General features: G+C 42.6%; 2 protein-coding genes across 3 annotated transcripts in view; one reads left to right on the top strand and one right to left on the bottom strand.

The window, feature by feature from the left end:
• Positions 1-661: 661 nt before the first annotated feature.
• LOC123760127 (proteasome assembly chaperone 1) lies at positions 662-5,364 on the bottom strand (the record flags this gene model as incomplete). Its single annotated transcript, XM_069325467.1, is given in 4 exon segments — positions 662-857; positions 2,738-2,949; positions 3,727-3,818; positions 4,991-5,364. Coding segments are annotated over 4 exon segments (583 nt in total), but the record flags the coding sequence as incomplete, so codon positions are not given.
• A 177-nt stretch (positions 5,365-5,541) lies between these two features.
• Positions 5,542-23,232, top strand: part of LOC123760128 (uncharacterized) — a 59,365-nt gene continuing 41,674 nt past the window's right edge. Inside the window, exons 1-4 of one of the 2 annotated variants that reach the window (XM_045745620.2) lie at positions 5,542-5,583; positions 11,224-11,395; positions 20,339-20,443; positions 22,250-22,376. In XM_045745620.2, the coding sequence (XP_045601576.1) occupies positions 11,249-11,395; positions 20,339-20,443; positions 22,250-22,376 (379 nt within the window). In that variant the 5' untranslated portion in view covers positions 5,542-5,583; positions 11,224-11,248. Of the gene's footprint in view, positions 5,584-11,223; positions 11,402-20,338; positions 20,444-22,249; positions 22,377-23,232 lie in introns of both variants that reach the window. The other variant, XM_045745619.2, reaches the window with a different exon arrangement.

The raw sequence follows: 23,232 nt of genomic DNA, 5'->3' as shown, positions 1-23,232 counted from the left end.
GGATGGGCCAACCCTGGAGTCAGCCAAGCTACTTTCACAGATAAACCCAGACCTGACACTGAAATCCTTAGTTGCTTCAGAGCTTGAACCAGGGGGTGAAAGACCAGATGCTGGGTGCATCACAGGGAATGAAGAGGAACTAACTTAGACCAGATGAAATTCACCCTCTCCTTCAACCCGAATCCCTGAACACCATCGTGACCAACTCTGGGGCATCCTAATAGGCAGTATACCACAAACCAAGAAAGTGGGAAAAATTGAGCCTAGAAAGTGGCTGCTGCATGCAAAGCCTCCTATCCTGAAGCAGGCTCTGATAAGATGGAGACCCAATGAGCACAAATGTTGCAGGGCTTTGAGAGGCCCAGGGTCTGGCTCTTGTCTTCAATAGGCCAACAAGAGGCCTATGACTAACATGGCTAATTATTAAAAAGCTCTCACAGCAACATAGCTTCAGGGAGGCATCAAGGGACTTCCCCAGAAAGAGAAGTACCTGTACCAGAGAAGCACTACAAATCAATTTGTTGAGACTAAGTTGTCACAGCTGAAGCCAAGGCATTAATATAATATATATTATACTGTAAGGTGTGTATGTACATGTTTTCAGAAATGAAAACCATTTGTTGTTTTTGAGTTAAAGCAAAATGCAAAAGCTATTACTAACCTGCAGCTGGCACAGAATCAAGTGTTGCAGGCTGAGGAAGCCGTGGATACACAGGCAATTTAGGGAAGGTTGGAGAGTGTAAGGAGTGCACCACGCAGTTGTCTTCACCTTGAGGTGCATAGTTGCCTTTAAGGGCACCGTAGTGGTGAGATGACAATACCATCACTACACATGTTGCCTTCACCAAACCCATTAACTGAAAGGATGAATTATTATTATTGAAAACACATGGTTTTACTAATATTAATTTAAATTAATGTGTTTTTTTTTTGCTTCTACCAAGTCCACTACTATACGTAAGTAAATACATCCGAAGGATTAAAAAGAAGATAAATATCACCTATGAATGAACTAATTGAAGTGGTGGATGATGCAAATTGTTATATATATCCATTTTATATATAAAAAAAAACCACTATCAATACCTGTTCAATAATTTAACTCTCCTTTATACAGTATACAGTGGTACCTTGGTGTACAAGTGCTATAGAGTACAATTTTTTTGGCATACGACGTCAAATTCATCGTAAAATTTTAATTGGTGTACAACGTTTTTCTTGGAATACAACCGTCTGTTGATGTTTGTTTGGGTCGAACGAGCGCGTGGTGCTAGGGTGTGGGGCGATTGTTTACCAGTGTATCCCACCTTCCCACCCAGTGATAATCGTGCTTGAATTTTTTATAAAGAATTTCATTGTTTTTGTGCTTTTTGGTTTCTGAACATTAAAGTTATTATATATCATGCTATGGGTTCCAAGAAGGTCAGTGGTAAAGTTCAACCTAAGAAAATAGTTGTGAGGATGACGATAGTGGAAAAACGAGATCATTCGTAAATATGCAAATGGTACGCGGGTTGTTGATGTCCCTTCCTCATTAATTAAGAAAAATGTGTGCAGTATGGGAAGAACTACAAAGTTTTGCTGAAAAGTGTCACCAAGATAAAGCGTAACAGGTCGTTGCATTAACCTTTGCAATGACAATGTGATGTCTCACTACAGACAAGTGTTAAAACATATGGAAAAACAAGTGTCCATAGACAGGTTTTTAGCGAGACAAACAAGCAGTGAACGACAACCAGATCCTAGTGGTATGCCTGCAAAACATAGGAGAGAGTGTACCCCAGAAAAGTCATCACTGCCTGATGTTACAATGGAAGGGGACTCTCCTTCCAAATACTTCTTCTCCCCTCCTCTTCACCATCTTCCATACGCCAACAAAAGTCCTCATTAAAGGTATACATACTGCATTGTAGTCCAAAATGAGCGGTATTCGGTATAAAATGTACTTTTAAGTTAATATTTTTGGGGTGTGGAATGGATTAATTCAATTTACATTATTTCTTATGGAAAAATTTGTTTTGGTTTTCAAATTTTTGGTGTATAACGCATCACTGCGAACAGATTAGGATTGTAAACGAAGGTACCACTGTATCTGTCCATCTTCACATTTACCTCTTGTATCTGCTTGCCTATAAATTTTATTTTGTTCCTAAGAGGGTGAGGAAGGACCAAGAATCCTCATAAGCTTCATCAAATCTCTGCCATTATGGGTGTCCAGTCCAGTCCAACTGAAACTTTCTCTAAACAAATAGCCAGGATGTGAAAGTTATACTAATCACTGGGGATTACTTCTTTTAATTTTCATTCTGGCATTTGCCAGGGGAAATAAATCAGCTTTAACAGGCTACAATTCACCAGTGACTCAGTTGGGTTTCTGAAAATGTTAATTTTTTTTGTTTATAGCGCGTGTTTACCATATTTATCAAAGTGCAAGTATACTGTTCTCGGTGTTCCATAAAGAACATATGATCTGACTTTAGTTCTTCTTCAGTAATTAGTTCTTGCCGGACAAGAAACTATGTGTTACTATTTTTTTAAGGTTGAACAAAGGAATTCAAATAATAATAGATAATCAAGTTTATGCTACACATAATAAATTGTATTCAATTGTATCCCTGAACAAGATCAGTGGTTCCAGCTATACCTGCCTTCCTCAGTTCTAAAGTTATATTGAACATCTATGAATAATGTGATTATTAATATACAGCAATTTAATCCAATCAATGAACTCCATTACCTTCTGAGTAAACTGGGATGCTAAAACAGCTGTTACATCTTTACTGGCACAGCAAACTAAAAGTGACTCTGGTGTCACAAAGAGCTGCGATGGGAAGAGGTTGCGGGGATGGAAGTGTCCTGTATCTTCACTGTCTGTTTGTCCTTCCATCTTAATATCAACTGTACCAATATTGATACATTTCTCAGACAAGACAAGCGTCTCGCAAAAATCTGAAAATATTAAGATGCATTAAAATTATTCTTGAGAGTAGACTTTTACTTTTAGGCTATCTAAAAGTAATCAGATTACTTTTAGGCTATCTAAAAGTAATCAGATTACTTTTAGGCTATCTAAAAGTAATCAGATTACTTTTAGGCTATCTAAAAGTAATATGTATGTCTTCATCAATTACAACACAAATATACATGCAAGGTTACTTCACCTCTTACAGAACGAAAGAGGTGGTAGGGGCGAGGTCAGGGCAGTGAAGGTGCAGTGAAGTCGGGAATGTGAAGGATCAAATACAACTGTATTATCGATGTGTAGTATGTATGTGTGTGTGTGTATACGTATATATGTATGTATATGTGTGTGTGTATGTGTGTATATTATATACACACATATATATACACTGTATACAAGAATTCTTGCATTCTTGTAAAGCCAATAACATGCATAGCATTTCGGGCAAGTCCTTAACCTTAATTTTCCCTGGAATACAACCCACCAAATTGTTTAAGAACCAGGTACCCATTAACTGCTGGGGGTGACCAGAGGCGTACAGTTAGGGATTGGTGCCTAGTCAATCCTTCCCGACCAGGATACGAACCCAGGCCAAATCACTTGTGAAGTGCGGGGCACGAGTGTTACCACTGCACCGCAAGGACTTATATGTTGTACTTCATCATCTGCCAGTCAATATATAATACAACATGAATATTTCAATAATCAAATCATAGACATTGGATATCAAAGTTGTAGCATACCCAAGCATTAATGATACTCACCTGTGGCCAATTTTCCATATGATATGACAACAGCTTCTACATCTGATATCTTCTCTTCTCCTGCTTTATTCAGCTCCACTTTCACATTATATCTGCAAAAAACATATGTGAACACAATACTATAAAATAAAACAAAATAAGTTACCAATGAAGACCTGAGACACAGATTTTATGTAGGGTTTAAATAAGTGCTGAATTATGTATAAAGGCTACATGTTCCTCAATAGGGCCGTGCTGCTATTAAGGAACATGTAGTCTCTATACATAACCAGACCATCAGCATAGATATCCTCACAAACACCAAAATAATTGACAGATACAGCGACAACAGAAAACTGGACATTGGTGAGCCATTTTACATTAAGCAAACCAAGCTGTGTATCAATAAGCATTAGGACCAAATTACAGTCTGCCAACTTCCAAAACATGACAGAACATACAACATAAAGCCTTGGTAGCCATAGTAGTGGTGGTGCCGGCAGCAGCGGAGTAATGCACGTCTGGGCCGGCTCAATCTTATGATCAGACTTGCACTCTGTCATTTGTGCAGCATCAAAAAACTTTTTATCTCAGTCACTCAGCGGCTTCCTGCACCCACACCATAGAGAGAGAGAGCGAGCGCAAAGACTCTGCTCCTCTCTTTGACAGCGTCGGTGCCTGCTCTTCTGACAGCGTCGGTGCTTGCTCTTCTGGCAGCGTCTTGCACTGGGTTTTCCTCAACATGATTCCTAGTGGGCCCCTCTTCACTCTATTCTAATGTACAGTATACATAAATGTACATGTATGGCAGAGAATGAAATGGAGGAAGAAAGCAAGAAGTAAAGAAAGAAAAGCATATCTGTGTCCAACCCACGTCTGTCAAGCCTGGTCCCAGGCCAGGCTCGGGGAGTAGAACTCCTGAAACTCTCTCCAGGTATGGAGCAGCCATCGTGCAAACAGGAGTGATAAGATACAATGGACCTATAAGTGGTCCATTGTTTGTGTGAGGTACCTTACCTTCACCTCATCCTCGGATAGATATCATTCAGCAAGAAACTTTGTAATCTTTCAAACTCTGCCTTTGACAATATTAACAAAATGCATCTCTTAGCATCAGAGCAAATAAAACTAACAACTAACTTTTGGAAAGTTAATTTTTCAACTTCCTTCTCAAGTTAAGAAAAATGTAAGGAAGATTGAGAATATTCGAGTCAAAATCATCGAGCTCACCTATTTTATATCTATGCACTTTTCCCTAAATAAACATTATCATTCTTGAACTAACCTCACATCTGTGGGATCCTCTTCATCTTCCTCGTCGTAAGCTCGTGATGACACAAGTCTCACCTCACCGAAAAACGTTGCCATTGCCTCTCTATTGCCTAGTGAAGGGCGATCCTCTTCCACAAACTCTGCAGATTACTCCTCTGCTCTTTCCTCTCAGCCTCTGGCGCAGGAAGGCGAGTGCCTCTAACCAGTAGACGTTATTGACTCTTCTAGTAGCAGCGGCCGAGTGTCTTAACCAGTAGTCAAGAGCAGTGCTTGAGTGCCTCGAGTAAGTGTACCAGCAGAGCCGGGAGCAGGAGCTTCGCGTGCCTGGAGCCCGGAGTGTCAGAGTGACTCTCACCACCTCTCAATGTTTACGTCTCTCCATCTTCCAAACGAACCGATACCTTTTCACTTTACCTAGATAATCAAATTAAATCTAAATATACAACATTTATACAAAATTTAGACTAATATTATTATTAATATATATACATATTTGTTATTAAGTGTTTATTTTTCATACCTTGAGGTTAAGAAGTATGTTGTAGTGTGTTGTCCGGTAATTTTAGTAGACAGAGTGTCAACAATGGAGGCTCTCTGCTAGGCAGGGTGAGGCTTCTTCTGGAGTGTAACGTCCTTTTTCTTATCGTCCTTTAGATATTAGACAGACATATTTATCCCTTATTTCATGATCTAATGTGCAGTTGCATCTGGCATCATGGAAACCTCTTTGGGATTTGTGAGCAAACTTTGAATGGTCTCTCAGTTCGTGAGGGCTAAGCTAAGGTTGACTAGTATTATTCAAAACGATGTTCATAGGCAACCCGATAACGTTACACAGTTCGTACAAAGTATTTACCAGAATTTACCGGAGGGTCATTAACACACTAGTGGCCTCGGTGAGGACAGGAAGCCGGGAGCTTGTCAAAGGTCTCCACCCAGTGGGTGGAAAAAGCATCTCCTATTTTCAGTCCTTCAATGTAGATTGTTGAGCTTGAAACCATTGATCCTTGTTCATGTCACGTCTGACCTTTTGAAGAAATTGTTCGGATTAACATCCTCTAAATTGTTCAGTACTTTAAATGTTTCAATGAGATCCACCATGTCATGCCTGGTTTGTAGTGCTTTTAGCCCTGTGGCCCTCAACCTTTCCTGCTACGAGAGATGATTTAGTTCTGGAATGAGTTCTGTTGTCTGGTGTTCTAACTTTCTCCAATTTAAAAAATATGTCAATTTATATTTTTAAGGAGAGGGGGTTCAGCCACCCCAAGGTTAATCACTGTTTTCAAAATTCACATAATGGAGTTACGACCAACTATATTTGTACAAATGGAAGTCTAGAAATTCCTGGATATTTGGTTGTAAATCCAGCAAATATTGATCTGAATATTGGTAAGTTGGCTGAAAAACGTTTAATCAAAACTGACTTCATCACAAATAGTTTATGCCCAAGTTCTTGGCATAAACTTTCCCCACTTTCCAAGATTTGTAAGTATTTTGTGTAGGTGTACTCACCTAGTTGTACTCGCCTAGTTGTGCTTGCGGGGGTTGAGCTCTGGCTCTTTGGTCCCGCCTCTCAACCGTCAATCAACAGGTGTACAGATTCCTGAGCCTATTGGGCTCTATCATATCTACACTTGAAAGGTAGAGGTGTGTGTGTGTGTTTTTCCTTCATTGCATAATGTAGAGAGACAAGCATATTGGTCAGATTTATAGATATAATCTGAATCATAAGCCAGCAAATTTTGGTGACAAATTCATGGTTTGCTCTTGCTTGATGTTCAGTTACATGTGATATTCATTGCGTTTAGGGATGTAATTACAGGTATTGCTCTATTATTTGATAAGAATTTAAGAATTCTGGAACTGCAGAAGGCAACATGTGAGGTAACAGCCAATTAGTCGATCCATTGACATAACCCAACTAAACAGCCACACAATGTCTGGAGGGTTATTAAGTCCAACATAATAACTTTCTGACCAACCAGATAATATACTTTAGTCCTGAATGTAGTCCAGAAGTAAACTTTATTCTTAGTTTATATGTATACAGGGATACAAAAGGATACATACAGGGATACAGAGACAAGGAATGTGAAGAACTTGTTTAACAGTTATACTGACCTAGGGCTGCAAGTATAAGAGCTAGTGGTGAAGTGAATATTTCTTCCCCACTTGACATTGTAGCAGTCATGTTACATTACAGTAGAGGTGATGTGCTATGATAGGGTTTATGCACATAATCCATATTCATATTGCCCATTACTGTAGTTAGATCCTATCTCAAAAGCAGCTTACTTAATTCCTCCTTTTCAGGAGTTCCAACTCTGTCATTTCCAGGCAGGCTTAACTCATTCCCTCAATCTGGTGGGCTTGCTGATACCAAGTTATAGTGTAGTTGAATATTACAGAAGTTTTAAACAGTGTTTATTTCCAGCTGCTACTATCTTAATTTTATGATAAACATACTACATTTGTTTATATTTGTGAAACTCCTTAAAGCATGGGCAATTTAACTACAGCACAACTTTTCCTCACTGTTAAATTTTAATGTAGGTTTATCATTGAAGAAGACATCCTGCCATTGTTTTGTAAAGCGTGAATAACCATAGCTCAGGCCTAAGACTTTGGCAATTAAACATAATTCATATCATAGTCTTGATCCCTTTAGTGCCAAACATCTTTTGTAATTTGTCATAAGAAATGTGGTATATAAAAACTGTTTGGGTATTATAACATTTGTAAGCTAAGCTACCATGTTTGAAGCATGTTCTACTTTGTCTCTTCACTATCATCATCAGAAGACCAATACTGTACAGTGCAGTTAACATGCGACTAAAAAAATTACGAAAAATGTAATCATGGTGACCATGTACATTTGGTATTTGCTCAGCAGTAGGATAGAGATTATGGGAGGGAGCCGGTCGGCCGAGCGGACAGCACGCGGTACTTGTGATCCTGTGGTCCTGGGTTCGATCCCAGGCGCCGGCGAGAAACAATGGGCAAAGTTTCTTTCACCCTATGCCCCTGTTACCTAGCAGTAAAATAGGTACCTGGGTGTTAGTCAGCTGTCACGAGCTGCTTCCTGGGGGTGGAAGGCCTGGTCGAGGACCGGGCCGCCGGGGACACTAAAGCCCCGAAATCATCTCAAGATATGGGTAATAGGATATTTTGAAGATGTATTCTACAGTATACAGATTGTTTATACTACTTGTTTACTTGTTTATTATTCTACTTGTTATTCTACTACTATTCTACTTGTTTATACTGCTGTAACTGTGTGGGAAATGGGTAAAATACCTATTTGTTCAGATATCGGCATTGACTAATAATTAACAATTTGTGTTGTCAGGACAGGCAGTCTGTGTGTATATATACTGTATATGTTAGGCTTATATCAAGGTTCCCCAAGGTCAAACTACTGACCTTCTCCAGGGTGTAACCCACAACAATTTAATAATTGCTGATTCACTTGTGGGTGAATAGAGGCATCTGGTGAAAGGAATGTGCCTAACAATTTTCTGTCCCATCCACTAGGATGTCAAACCCAGGATTCTTGATTGTGAGTTTAAAACAAACTCAACTGTAGTACCAAGACAATTTTTTTTAATATACCCGTGGTGTTTTGAATGTAGTGTCCATTCCAGGTTCATTTTATAGAGTAACATTTGTTCTTCAATTTATACAATAACTTGTGCAAAAGGGAAATATTACTATTTATGTGGGGAGCCCCTATGGCTCCCACATAAAATAGGTAAGCGTAAGCTTACCTATTTTACCTATATCCTGGAGCTTACTCATCCAGTACATCCCCCCCTTCCTTGCTTCGGGCTCCGAAACGTCTGAAGAGTTTCGGAGTCGGAGCAGGGTCTAGTTGGTTTTTGAGTCTCGGGCAGTTTTTGGGGAGTCCCCTTCCGGGACAGTGGTGACGGCATTCAAGCCTGGGTCCTCTTGCCAGAGCTTCTGGGTCTGTCCAGTGGGCCCCCTTCGCTCCTGCTTTTTCAGTGGCTCCTGCCTCTTCTCTAGAGGCGAGAGGGGGGGGGTTAAGAGGACGGCTCGACCCCCTGGTCCTCGGGTGGAAGTTCCCAGGCTGAGGGAGGGTGTTAACTTGGAAGCCTTGGCTCTGTTGGACCCACCTGGGTTTTTGTACCTTTGGAGCGGGGCTTGGTGTTGCAAGGAGTGGGGTTGTCTTTCTCTCTCTCCTCGTACGAATTGGATTTGGCGTCTACCCCTCCCCGGGTTCGGTTCTGTAATCCCGGCGGTTCTTCGGTTCCATCCTTCTGGAGGTTTTCGGCTTCCCGCATCCCATCTCATGTGGTGCGGGAAGCCCTTGCGACTTACCTCCTGCACGACCTAAATTATGCCTTCGTAATGTATCCGCGTTCCTTCGTGTATGGATCTTCTTGTCCTTAATGGGTTTGTTATGAAGTTCCGGAGTCATCTTGGTTAGCAGACTGCCCTCTCTTCTCGTTGGGAGCTTGGGATATGTTCTGTCGGTCTCGCACACTTGAGTGGCAGGAGACTCAAACGGCGTTGCAGGTTCCTAGGGAGGGGTGACTTTGAGCATCTTGGTGCATGCTTGTTTGCCCCCTGCCCTTCGGCAGGATGTTGGTGTGTTGCAGCTTCTTGTGCAGCTTCCTTCCCTTTCGCCTACATTGGTCGTGGAGGGCTTGTGCACACGTGGCCTGTTGGGTTCGGTCCTGTGTTTCTTCTCCCTGCTTGAGCTGTCTTCCGACTGGCTTGAGGTGGATGTGGAGGTGTTTGGGGCTGCCTCTGGGTCTGTTGCATTACCTTCAGCAGTGTGTGTGTCGTCTGCTGCGTTGAAGCTGTTCCCTCGATCTTGCGGGATGCGGTGCTCGCTTCTTCTCTGGAATCCGCATGGGCCCTGGCTCTTAGGCTGTCTTTGCCTTATGTCCATTGCAGTTTGCAGAGTCTGTAGTTGTGCAGTATTTTGCCATCTAATATCGGACTTGTTACTCCTCCGGGGGGCTCGTAAAGGACCTTCCCAGAAGGGTCGTGCCAGGGCTTGGGGTTCTTTGCATCGTGGTAGGCCAGTGGTGCCAGATTCGGCGTGGGGATTGCCCTGTGCACCACTTCGGCACTCGTAAGGTGCATTGGCCTTTTCGCGGTACATCCCATTGATGGGGTTGATGGGAGGAAGGCTTGCTCTGCTCATGCCTGGTACCACAATTTTTGAGCTTTCGAATCTTTTGTGAAGCCTGCGGTGACGTTGTGAGGCACCTCCTTCGGGGGATTCAGGGCTGGCAAGGGTGGGCCTCTTCTCCTGCACTCTGTTGGGTCATATGGAGTGGTTTGCTTGGGCGTGGTTGAAACGGACCTTGTCCCTCAGGTGGGTTCCTTACCTTACCTTGAGTTCCCATCTACAGTATTTCCAGTTCCGAAACGGGACTACGCAGACTTTTCAGGTTTCATTCTCGACTTGTCCGTTTGAACCCATGGGTTTATTGACCCTCCTTCCGGATGACTACTCTGTCCCAGGTCCATCTTCTGTTGGATCCAGGCGCTTCGATGGTGTCCCTTGGAGCTCAGGACGCGTATTGGCACGTCCCAATTCATCCGAGGTTCAGGGACTAGCTCGGTTTTATAATGGGGTGGCAGAGTTACCACTTTCGTTGCCTTCCTTTCGGTTTGAATCTGGCACCTCGCGTTTCCACATGCCTTACTCGGGTCGTTGTGGCCCGCTTGCGTCTGTTAGATATTTGGGTTCTGGCCTACCTCGAAGACTGTCTGGTGTGGGCTCCCAGCCAGTTCACGTGTCTGTTCGCCAGGGATCCGGTTCTTTCGCAGCTCACCGGGTTCAGGTTCCTGGTGAACTGTTGGAAGTCTCATCTGGTTCCCTCTCAGGTTCGGTCTTGGCTGGGCCTTTTGTTGGACACTTGGACCGCTTCCTTGCCTCTCCCTCCGGGGGCTCTGCTTCGGCTGCGCTCCTTCCTATCGCCTGTTTTGAGGGACTTCTGGGTCACGCGGTGGCCCAGTAAAATCCTGTAAAATCCCACAAATAAAAAATTTTATGCATATTTTTTCAGTTAAGTTTTGGCACTCTTCTTAGGCCATAAACAAATATTGTATTGTATATTTTATTTCAAAACCTCACTTAGAGGAACTCAGCATGTTGATTATGGACATAAGTAATATCTGAATGGTCATATACATTGCTGTTGTAACAAGATCAATGATGTGATGTGTAGTGGGAACTAATCAAGATACTCACTGCTGTGATTCTTTCAGGTATGCTGCAGTTCAGTTCTAAAACATGTCAAAGAAGATTGAGGACAGTGAGCTTCAGACACTCACACTCTCCCCAACAAATACAAATGATGATGAATCTTCACCCTTTGTCAACCCCGCTAGTGACGAAACTTCATTTCCAATTAGTCCGCCACCTTCATTCTCCACATTGGTAATGGTTATAATCACAGGCTTTTGTGTTTTAGGTAGATGTGGAATTTTACATGGGGGAACCCTTCTGGTTCCTCAGTAGCTCTCTGAGCTTAAGTTTGGGTACCACCAAGCGTTGGCTGATCACACTAAACTTCTGAGATCCTCCCTTACCTGTAGGAAGCCAGGACCAGATTCTGGCTTGCTTTATGATATGGGTAGAGCTTGAGAATTAGAGATCAATCTAAAACCAATGAAATTCCTTGATTAAAGGTAAGACAAAAAACATGAAACTGCTTGAAGGAAATTAGGAACCCTATGAGATTTGAACAAATCCACAAGGGCTGTGACGATGATTTGAACCTGCGTCCGGGAGATTGGGAACCCTATGAGATTTGTTTTCCCTTTTGTGGCCTGTTGAAGGGATGAGGGCGGGGGGGGGGGGGGGGGGGAGTGGTTACAGCATTCTTAATGTAAACATTTAAAATGAGACATTCTGATTGCTTTTGCACTTTAATGACCGGCTTATCATGGTGAAATGCTTCTCCATTGTCTGGACATGTCTGTCTGTCTGTGTGACATTCCAACTAATCTGTGTCACTTGTTCCTTTGTGGTTTCTTTGTCTTGTATGTGTAATTGGCCAGATTGTTACAGTTTATCTATCTCGTTTCATCCTACTCTTCAGTTTTGTAGGATGCTTCAGTACAGTACTTTTAAATCTTGATGACCATTCCTGTTGCCCCCCATCATGTTATCAGCTGGCTCCTGGTGTTTTTTCACCCTTGAGTGTGTGTTGTTTGTCAGTTCTGAAGGATGTTCTGGTTTTTTAAGACTGAGTTCCTTACTTCTTGGATGCAACAGTGCCCTGTGGTATGGTGGAGCTGCTTCGTTAGGGGGTGGTAGACCTTGCACCTGCACCTTGCACTTGCGCCTGCTGTATACAGGTCCTCTTTTCTTGTGTGAAGAGGGAAGTCTTCTCCAGGCAGTTCCAGTGGATCTCGGCTCCATTCCTTAGCTGCCTGCTGTTGCAATCGCAGTTTATATTTATGGATTAATCTTGCCATTCCTGCAGGCTATTGTCACTGACATCCTTGTGGTTGTTTGTGCCTGCTGGGTTGCTGCTATGGTTTCTCTCCAGGTGTCTGTGTGTTTGTTACCTTGTTCTTGAAAGAGAGGATAGGTAGGGGATCATGGGGTTCTTATGTTTTGGTAACAGAGTGTGTGTGTGTGTGTGTGTGTGTGTGTGTGTGTGTAATTACCTAAGTGTAATTACCTAAGTGTAGTTACAGGATGAGAGCTACGCTCGTGGTGTCCCGTCTTCCCAGCACTCTTTGTCATATAACGCTTTGAAACTACTGACGGTCTTGGCCTCCACCACCTTCTCACTTAACTTGTTCCAACCGTCTACCACTCTATTTGCGAAGGTGAATTTTCTTATATTTCTTCGGCATCTGTGTTTAGCTAGTTTAAATCTATGACCTCTTGTTCTTGAAGTGCCAGGTCTCGGGAAATCTTCCCTGTCGATTTTATCAATTCCTGTTACTATTTTGTATGTAGTGATCATATCACCTCTTTTTCTTCTGTCTTCTAGTTTTGGCATGTTTAATGCTTCTAACCTCTCCTCGTAGCTCTTACCCTTCAGTTCTGGGAGCCACTTAGTAGCATGTCTTTGCACCTTTTCCAGTTTGTTGATGTGCTTCTTAAGATATGGGCACCACACAACAGCTGCATATTCTAGCTTTGGCCTAACAAAAGTCATGAACAATTTCTTTAGTATATCGCCATCCATGTATTTAAATGCAATTCTGAAGTTAGAAAGCATAGCATAGGCTCCTTGCACAATATTCTTTATGTGGTCCTCAGGTGATAGTTTTCTATCTAGAACCACCCCTAGATCTCTTTCTTTATCAGAATTCTTTAAAGATTTCTCACATAATATATAGGTTGTGTGGGGTCTATGTTCTCCTATTCCACATTCCATAACATGACATTTATTAACATTAAATTCCATTTGCCAAGTGGTGCTCCATCTACTTATTTTGTCCAGGTCTTCTTGAAGGGCATGACAATCATCTAAATTTCTTATCCTTCCAATTATCTTAGCATCATCAGCAAACATGTTCATATAATTTTGTATACCAACTGGTAGATCATTTATGTACACAATAAACATCACTGGTGCAAGAACTGAACCCTGTGGTACTCCACTTGTGACATTTCTCCATTCCGATACATTGCCTCTGATTACTGCCCTCATTTTTCTATCAGTCAGAAAATTTTTCATCCATGATAGAAGCTTACCTGTCACCCCTCCAATATTTTCCAGTTTCCAGAACAACCTCTTATGTGGAACTCTGTCGAAAGCCTTTTTTAGGTCCAGATAGATGCAGTCAACCCAACCATCTCTTTCCTGTAATATCTCTGTGGCTCGATCATAGAAACTGAGTAAATTCGATACACAGGATCTTCCAGATCGAAAACCATACTGTCTGTCTGATATTATATCATTTCTCTCTAGGTGTTCTACCCATTTAGTTTGATTAGTTTTTCCAATACTTTCACTATTACACTTGTCAGTGATACAGGTCTATAATTGAGGGGGTCTTCCCTGCTGCCACTTTTGTAGATTGGATGTGTGTGTGTGTGTGTGTACTCACCTAGTTGTGTTTGCGGGGGTTGAGCTCTGGCTCTTTGGTCCCGCCTCTCAACCGTCAATCAACAGGTGTACAGATTCCTGAGCCTATCGGGCTCTGTCATATCTACACTTGAAACTGTGTATGGAGTGAGCCTCCACCACATCACCCCCTAATGCATTCCATTTGTCAACCACTCTGACACTAAAAAAGTTCTTTCTAATATCTCTGTGGCTCATTTGGGCACTCAGTTTCCACCTGTGTCCCCTTGTGCGTGTTCCCCTTGTGTTAAATAGACTGTCTTTGTCTACCCTATCAATCCCCTTCAGAATCTTGAATGTGGTGATCATGTCCCCCCTAACTCTTCTGTCTTCCAGCGAAGTGAGGTTTAATTCCCGTAGTCTCTCCTCGTAGCTCATACCTCTCAGCTCGGGTACTAGTCTGGTGGCAAACCTTTGAACCTTTTCCAGTGTAGTCTTATCCTTGACTAGATATGGACTCCATGCTGGGGCTGCATACTCCAGGATTGGCCTGACATATGTGGTATACAAAGTTCTGAATGATTCTTTACACAAGTTTCTGAATGCCGTTCGTATGTTGGCCAGCCTGGCATATGCCGCTGATGTTATCCGCTTGATATGTGCTGCAGGAGACAGGTCTGGCGTGATATCAACCCCCAAGTCTTTTTCCTTCTCTGACTCCTGAAGAATTTCCTCTCCCAGATGATACCTTGTATCTGGCCTCCTGCTCCCTACACCTATCTTCATTACATTACATTTGGTTGGGTTAAACTCTAACAACCATTTGTTCGACCATTCCTTCAGCTTGTCTAGGTCTTCTTGAAGCCTCAAACAGTCCTCTTCTGTTTTAATCCTTCTCATAATTTTAGCATCGTCCGCAAACATTGAGAGAAATGAATCGATACCCTCCTGGAGATCATTTACATATATCAGAAACAAGATAGGACCGAGTACAGAGCCCTGTGGGACTCCACTGGTGACTTCACGCCAATCGGAGGTCTCACCCCTCACCGTAACTCTCTGCTTCCTATTGCTTAGATACTCCCTTATCCACTGGAGCACCTTACCAGCTACACCTGCCTGTCTCTCCAGCTTATGTACCAGCCTCTTATGCGGTACTGTGTCAAAGGCTTTCCGACAATCCAAGAAAATGCAGTCCGCCCAGCCCTCTCTTTCTTGCTTAATCTGTGTCACCTGATCGTAGAATTCTATCAAGCCTGTAAGGCAAGATTTACCCTCCCTGAATCCATGTTGGCGATTTGTCACGAAGTCCCTTCTCTCCAGATGTGTTACCAGGTTTTTTCTCACGATCTTCTCCATCACCTTGCATGGTATACAAGTCAAGGACACTGGCCTGTAGTTCAGTGCCTCTTGTCTGTCGCCCTTTTTGTATATTGGGACCACATTCGCCGTCTTCCATATTTCTGGTAGGTCTCCCGTCTCTAGTGATTTACTATACACTATGGAGAGTGGCAAGCAAAGTGCCTCTGCACACTCTTTCAGTACCCATGGTGAGATCCCATCTGGACCAACCGCCTTTCTAACATCCAGATCCAGCAGGTGTCTCTTGACCTCCTCTCTCGTAATTTCGAACTCCTCCAAGGCCGCCTGGTTTACCTCCCTTTCTTCTAGCACAGTGACCTCACCCTGTTCTATTGTGAAGACCTCCTGGAACCTCTTGTTGAGTTCCTCACACACCTCTCTGTCATTCTCTGTATACCTGTCCTCGCCTGTTCTAAGTTTCATTACCTGTTCTTTCACTGTTGTTTTCCTTCTGATGTGACTGTGGAGTAGCTTTGGTTCGGTCTTGGCTTTGTTTGCTATATCATTTTCAAAATTTTTCTCTGCTTCTCTTCTCACCCTGACGTACTCATTCCTGGTTCTCTGGTATCTCTCCCTGCTTTCTGGTGTTCTGTTATTCCGGAAGTTCCTCCACGCCTTTTTGTTCAGTTTCTTCGCTTCCATACATGCCCTATTATACCATGGATTCTTCTGTTGCTTCTCGGATTTTTCCCTTTGGGCCGGGATGAACCTGTTTACTGCCTCCTGACACTTTTGGGTAACATAGTCCATCATACCCTGTACAGACTTGTCTCTGAGGTCTGTGTCCCAAGGTATTTCACTTAGGAAACTTCTCATCTGTTCATAATTCCCCTTTCGGTATGCCAGCCTTTTGATTCCTAGTTCTTTTTGGGGGAGATAAGTCCTAGCTCTACCAGGTACTCAAAGTTCAATACACTGTGGTCACTCATTCCCAAGGGCGCTTCCATCTTAACTTCCCTTATATCCCATTCATTTAGGGTAAATATCAAATCAAGCATTGCTGGTTCATCTTCTCCTCTCATTCTTGTTGGCTCTTTGGTATGCTGGCTTAGAAAGTTTCTTGTTGCCACGTCCAGCAGCTTAGCTCTCCATGTTTCTGGTCCTCCATGCGGGTCTCTGTTCTTCCAATCTATCTTCCCATGGTTGAAGTCTCCCATAATTAGTAGTCCAGATCCATTCCTGCTAGCAACAGAAGCTGCTCTTTCTATTATGTTAATGGTGGCCATGTTGTTTCTATCATATTCCTGTCTAGGTCTTCTGTCATTTGGTGGTGGATTATATATGACTGCGACTATAATTTTTTTCCCTCCATTTGTTACAGTACCTGCTATGTAGTCACTGAAACCTTCACAGCCCTGAATATCCATCTCCTCAAAATCCCAGCCTTTTCTTACCAGCAGAGCTACACCACCCCCACCTCTTCCTTCCCTCTCTTTCCGCATAACATAATAGTCCTGTGGAAACACTGCATTTGTTATTGTTTTCGTGATCTTTGTTTCTGTGAGGGCTATTATGTCTGGGTTTTCCTCTAGTACCAGTTCTCCAAGCTCATTTGCTTTATTTGTAATTCCATCTATGTTAGTGTACATCGCTTTGAGGCTCACTTTCTTCTGTCCCTTCTCAAATCGCCTCCTTGGTGAGTGTTCTGCTGGTGGGGGAGGCTGTTCCATGGGTGTGAGGACCTGTGAGGTGGGTAACAGGATCTCAGAGGATACTGGAATGAGGGGTGGGGGATCCAGTGAAGGGGGAGGGACAGGGAGGGTATGGGGTGAAAGGGGAGGGAGGACGGGAAGGAAAGGGGGGGAGGGAGGACTCGGGAGGAGGGGAGGGGTAGAAGGGTGGGGATTGGGTGTGGGGGGAGGGAGAGTTGGCTGAACTTTTGAGTGGGGGCAGGGAGGGTTTGGGGTAGGGGGGTTTTCTATGCAGAGGAGGGAGGCGGGGTTGTCCTCCCTTCTGGTGTTACTGGGTAGCTGGTTGTGGGTTCCCCCCTCGCCTCTGGGGGTGTTGTGTTGGGAGCTGTGACTTCCTGGTTTTCCCCTCTCGCCCTGCGCCTCTTCCTTGCTTCTGCCGCCACGGCTCTCTCCTCCCTTGTCATGTCTCGCTGGAGGAATACATTTTTTAATTTTCCCCACGTTTTTCAGGGAGCTCTTCCTTGATAGGATCCTCTCCTTTGTGTTCTCGTTTGCAAACACTATCTTTATCATTCGGTCTCGGTCTTTGTTGTACCGGCCTAGCCTGAAAACCTTCTCAATGCTATGCTCAGCCCCTTCCATGTCTAGTGCCTTTAGTACTTCATTCACTGCTGCTTTGTCCTTGTCATTCCACTCTGTCCTATTGGTTCCTTCCTGTTCCCTAATACCCACAGCAACCACTGATCTTTTCCTTTCCAGCAGTTGGCTAGTGGAGCGTGCCGCCTCCTGCGAGGTGGCTGCTTTCATGGCCACCTCCATCACTGCAGTCATTACTTCAGAGTTATTTTTTTTTAGTATTTCCGCAAATGTTGCTTTTATTGTGGCATTCTCATCCAGAAAACTATTACCACCTTCTCCCTGGGTGGTTTTCTGACTCTCAGCCTCGATACCATTCTCTTTGAGGGTTCTAATCTCCTCCTTTGCTGCTGTCGGCTCTCTTTTCAGGTTGCTTATTTCGTTCTTCATTTCCTGCATCATTTCTTGCATCTCACTCTTGATGTCCTCCAGAAACTGGGCGAACATTTCCTTCATCTCGTCACCTTGGCTCTTTCCTGCTCCCCTGGGACCTCTGGCTGCCATCTTGACCCTGTTGGGATGGGGGAGGGAGAGAGAGAGAGAGGGGGAGAGAGAGAGAGAGAGAGAGAGAGAGAGAGAAAGAGAGAGAGAAAGGGAGTGATAAAGGGAGAGATAAATGGGTGGGTGGGGGGGGATCCGACCCTTCCACTGAAGTGAGAAGAAGGTAGAAGGGGAGGGGGGGGAGGAGATGGAGAGAGAGGCGGGAGGGAGAGGAGAGGGAGAGAGTGGATGAGGAAGAGAGCGGGTGAGGGAGAGAGCGGGTAAGGGAGAGAGGGGGGGAGGTGTGTGTGTGTGTGTGTGGGCAGAGAGGGAGGGGGAAGGAAAGAGAGGGAGGGGGAAGGAAAGAGAGGGAGGGAGGGAGAGAGGGAGAGTGTGTGTGTGTATGTATGTATGTATGTGTATGTATTTTCATCAGCTTTGTCAAGTGCTTGAGCTGCAGTCAGTGGCTCCAATTCTGGCTATGGGCCACTTTGGTGCGTACATTTCTTGGATTAATTATTCTGGGGCATCAGTTTTCCAAGTTTTTGTGGACCCATTTGTGTGCTTTACTTTGTCACCATGTGGCCATTTTTGGCACTTCAACCAGGTTTGACAGTTGAAAGGGTTAGTCCCACCAACCCTCTTATGGTAAGTTGACATCTGCACTCCATCTGGCCTTGTGGTCGTGCAATGGTTTTGGTCCTACCCCTCTCCCCCCATCCCCTCTGGCTTCTTGAGGGCCTGCTTCACATTTTATTTCTCTGCTCTGTAATGTCAATTGTAATTTGCTGGTCTAGGGTGTGCTTTTGGTTACCTTATCCTAGTGAAGGGAGTAACTTATCTTTCTCGTTCTTCAGCAAACTTCTCTGGAGCATCAGCTACAAAATGCTTTCCAGAAATGAAAAACAAGAGCTACAAAGAGAGGTTAGAAGCATTAAATTATGCCAAAGTTAGAAGACAAGAAAAAGAGGCGACATGATCACTACACACAAAGTAGTAACAGGGATCAACAAAATGGACAAAGGAGGAATTCTTAAAACCAGCAGTTTCAAGAACAAGAGGTCATAGAGTCAAGCTAAGGAAACAAAGGTGCCGAAAAAATTAGAAAGTGTTCTTTAGCTAACAGAGTGGTAGATAGTTGGAACAAGCTAAGTGAGAAAGTGGTGAATGCCAAAACCATTGATAGTTTCAAAGCAACAAATGACAAAGAGAACTGGGAAGACAGGACACAACAAATGTAGCTCTCATCCTGTAACTACAGTACTCTTAAGTACAATACTTACTTTCTTCTGGACAAGTTTATTGTCCGTGAGTTCTTCGCTTGTCCTTTAGTTCTAGTTGCCCCACAGTGTTCCAGATTTGCCAGGTAGTTTTGAATAACTTTTGGCCTGTTTCTCAGGATCTGCAGGCTTCCTGTTGATTTTCTTTATTTTGTTTTTGTACTGATGAGGCTTCACAGGTGAAGCTGGTTGAGGTTCCCTTGCCTGTTCTGTTTCTGTTTTCTGCTTGGTGCTCGAGTGGTTGCCCTGGAGTCAGTCGTATTTATTTTGTGGGAGTGGTGGTTGGAGTGACTAATGTATTCTATTGGTTTTATGTTTACCATTTTTGTTGTTGTCCATCTGGCATAGTTTGATGGACATTTTGTAACTGTTCCCCATGCCCCACATCCTTGCTCAAGGCTCCAGGATGTCTGAAGGTTTTGGAGTTCAGGCTGTAATTTGTTGTGAGCATGACTTGGCCTTCTCCTGTGATTACCCCTTCCATGTTGGCACTGGAGACAGTTGAGCCATTGTTTCCTGCTTGGAATTCATACCCTTCTGTTTCTCTGAGGATTTATTTGGCTCGAATTCTTTTAGTGTGTAGAATTCTTTTAGTGTGTGTGATCAAGCATCGGGTGTGGAGCTCGGCTCTGCCCCAGGCTGTGCCCCACATTGTTTCTCCTGAAAGATTTTTGATCTATGGATGTTTAATTTGTATTTATCTGTTATCGGCTGTCTGTAGTGTCCTCACCAGAGACAAGAAATCTGTGGCTGGTGAAGAATTCCCCTATTGGGTTTGGTGAATTTTTAAAATTGTTACACTGTTCTTGCTTTAACAGAGAGATTGTTCTATCTTGGTGTATAACTCAACAACTTGGGGAAACTCTTTTCATTAGGGTTCTGGAATGCCATTCCAGTTTACTTATTATATTGGTATTAATACATAAATGTATTTCATGTTTCTGATCTTAATATTTTTCAGACAACATCAAGTACTGGGCCAACTGGTGAGAAAAGAAAGTTGGAGCGGATGGTCAGTGCCCCTGGGAATACTAGTAGTACTGCCAAAATAGTGCCAACATTACGGGTGAGTCTGCATATATATTAACACATCAACTGCGTACTGTGATCAGCTGTGTCAAAAGGTTGATAAATTTATTATTCATGTGAATTTAGTGTAAAGTATGGTTGAATTAAAAGAGGCACTGTACTGTACAGTACTGTATATCCAATTTGATTTATGCAAATGATGTAGTATTTCTATCAGAAAATTATACAGATTTTTGTACAGTGCAGTAGTTAAAACTTGTGGTGATGCAAGTTCAGACTACTAAAGACAGATCTTGACACAATCATAGTAATGGTAGTGGGAAAAAATCATTTTACCAGTATTTTCATATCATCTTACTTGAACTTCAGTCTACAGTGTACTGAAAAGGTATTACATATCCTGTATTATGGGTACAGTATACTGAAAAGAACATGTATCCTCTCCAGTATAGTATACTGAGAAATCATACCATGTATCTTCTGTCTTGTATGAAGAGGTCATATATCCTCACTGTGCTACATTGAGCCCATCAGGCACAATATCCGAGAGCAACGCCAAATGAAAGTGGATTCAACATTGAAATAATGTTTTTAATAACATTGATTCCACATGAACCAACAACACTCCTGGATATTGAGTCCACTGGGAAGAGGCTTTGAAAACACTGATAAGGAAAATGTAATAAGAAGTGGACACAGTATGGAGTCTGCAGATCAGAGGTGCCTCCATGTCTGGAATATATTCATCTCTTGATCTGCCTTACACCATCCTCATTTGAATGGGGTCAGAGACAGGCACCAAGCATTTTGTTAATAGTAATATTATAAGTACTTGAAGGTAAAGTCATATCAGCCACGTGCTATTCAAACCCCTCAGGGCTGAGACTGAATGGATAGCATGCTGTGTTCGGATAAGTGGTTTGTCACCCTGAAAATCTAGAGGAAAATTAATTTTTTATACGTATATACAAAAGTTCTTACATTCTTGTAAAGCCACTAGCATGCATAACGTTTTAGGCAGGTCCTTTATCCTAATTTTTCCCCGGAATATGACCTGCCAAATCGTTTAAAAACCAGGTACCCATTCACTGCTGGATGAACAGAGTTCACCCAGCAGTTAAGGATTGGCACCCAGTCAATTCTCCCCAGCCAGGATATGAAACCAGGCCAAAGTGCTTGCGAAGCGCCAGGCAAGTGCTTTACCACAGCGCCACGAGGACTGCCCATGGAGGGCAGTTTGTTGCAGAAATTCGACAGTGTTTTGTTTGTATTCACCAGTATGAAAAGTTCTGACCAACTTGTTAACTTGAATATTATAGTTGATGGAGCATTGATAGAAAAGGTGGTGGTGGATGATGATAGTGTTGATTGGCGGAAGTGGAGATTAATGATGATGAGGTAACATCAGCAGACGGCTTTTCACCGTGTACTCTAATGTACCTAATACCATGGCAGAGTTTAAAGCTTCTGAGCCATCCATTAGTCTATGAACACTGCTTAAGTGATGCTGTGTACAGTCACAGGGCAAACTTATTCCATCTTTACTGCACATTTTTATTCAGACTGCCTGCCCCATCAGTTATCTCAACTCTTTTATCGGAACAAACCCCAATTGGATAACAGGCATTTGTAAAGCATGTGGTTGACTGTACAGTATATAGTTTTAATCAAGAAAAGAAAACAATTATTCATTGGTTAAATTCTCAATAATATCAACATGGCTGTTGTTTACACTTGCTCATTTATTTTCATATTGTGCAGAAAACATTGTATTTCTCCCTATTTTTAAAGCTTTAATATGTTTGAATGAAGTTTTTATTTCCCAGATTTTGCTGAATTTCAGGTATCGACTCCTCCTGGGTCTACTCGGATAAGTTATACAAATGAGAGACTGAATGAAAGAAAGTTTGACCTGAGCAAGATCAGTCGAGACCGTCCCACTCCTGGAAACTCTATTGGACAAAAAAAGGGTGCGTATTATTTTATTTTTATGTTCAACAGTTTTGTGTTTTATGGATAGAATCTTAAGTGAAACTTATAATATCAAAATATATTTAAACTCTTTAAGTTTGTAGTAGATATTGTCATCCTTTCATGCATTAGAATTACTTGATAGTCAAAATTTTGCTAAGAATATGAAACAATTTACAATAGTGTACTTTCATTTTGAAAAGTATCTCATGTTTGATAATTACATTATTAAAAATTTGATATTTATGCAATAATATTTTCTGAAAGTCTACTGAAAAGGTTAAAAGCTTTAAACATACATGGAAATATTTAAGGTAAGCAAACTTTTACAATTTTACCAGTTGTTTACATAATGATTTTGAGTGGATTTAGAGTTTAAATATGAAGTATACCAAAGGCTGAACATATTACAGTCAGAGCCTGTGTGACTTTGTCTTAAATAATTTCAGTGGTTTGGTGAGCACATCCTTTAAGTATATGAGCAATGGTTGCATTGAGCATTGGCCTATGATCCATAATGATGAAAAAATCATCTGTGAATATAATGAAATACCAGTTCTGGGTGAGTCCCAGTGGCTCCCTGAAGCTACTATCTCATATAGTGTGTCATAATACTAGGCCCCATCAGTCATAGAGTTCTATAGGCCTACTGGGGAGCAGAGCCAGAACCTGGTATCCCACACAGAGGTGCAGGAAGTGGTAGCACTTAGGATAAAATTGTTTATAAATTTATTCATGTTTGCCACCCACTGGCAAAGGCATCCTGAAAATCGGCAAAACAAAGGTAACCATTGCTGGCTTTGAATGAGATCGCTGCCTTGAGTACTGCCGAAAGAACTCCCCCAGACTAGAGAA

This window comes from Procambarus clarkii, chromosome 16 (assembly GCF_040958095.1).
Source record: "Procambarus clarkii isolate CNS0578487 chromosome 16, FALCON_Pclarkii_2.0, whole genome shotgun sequence".
Lineage (NCBI taxonomy): Eukaryota > Metazoa > Arthropoda > Malacostraca > Decapoda > Cambaridae > Procambarus > Procambarus clarkii.
This window is presented reverse-complemented; position numbering and strand designations above follow the sequence as displayed.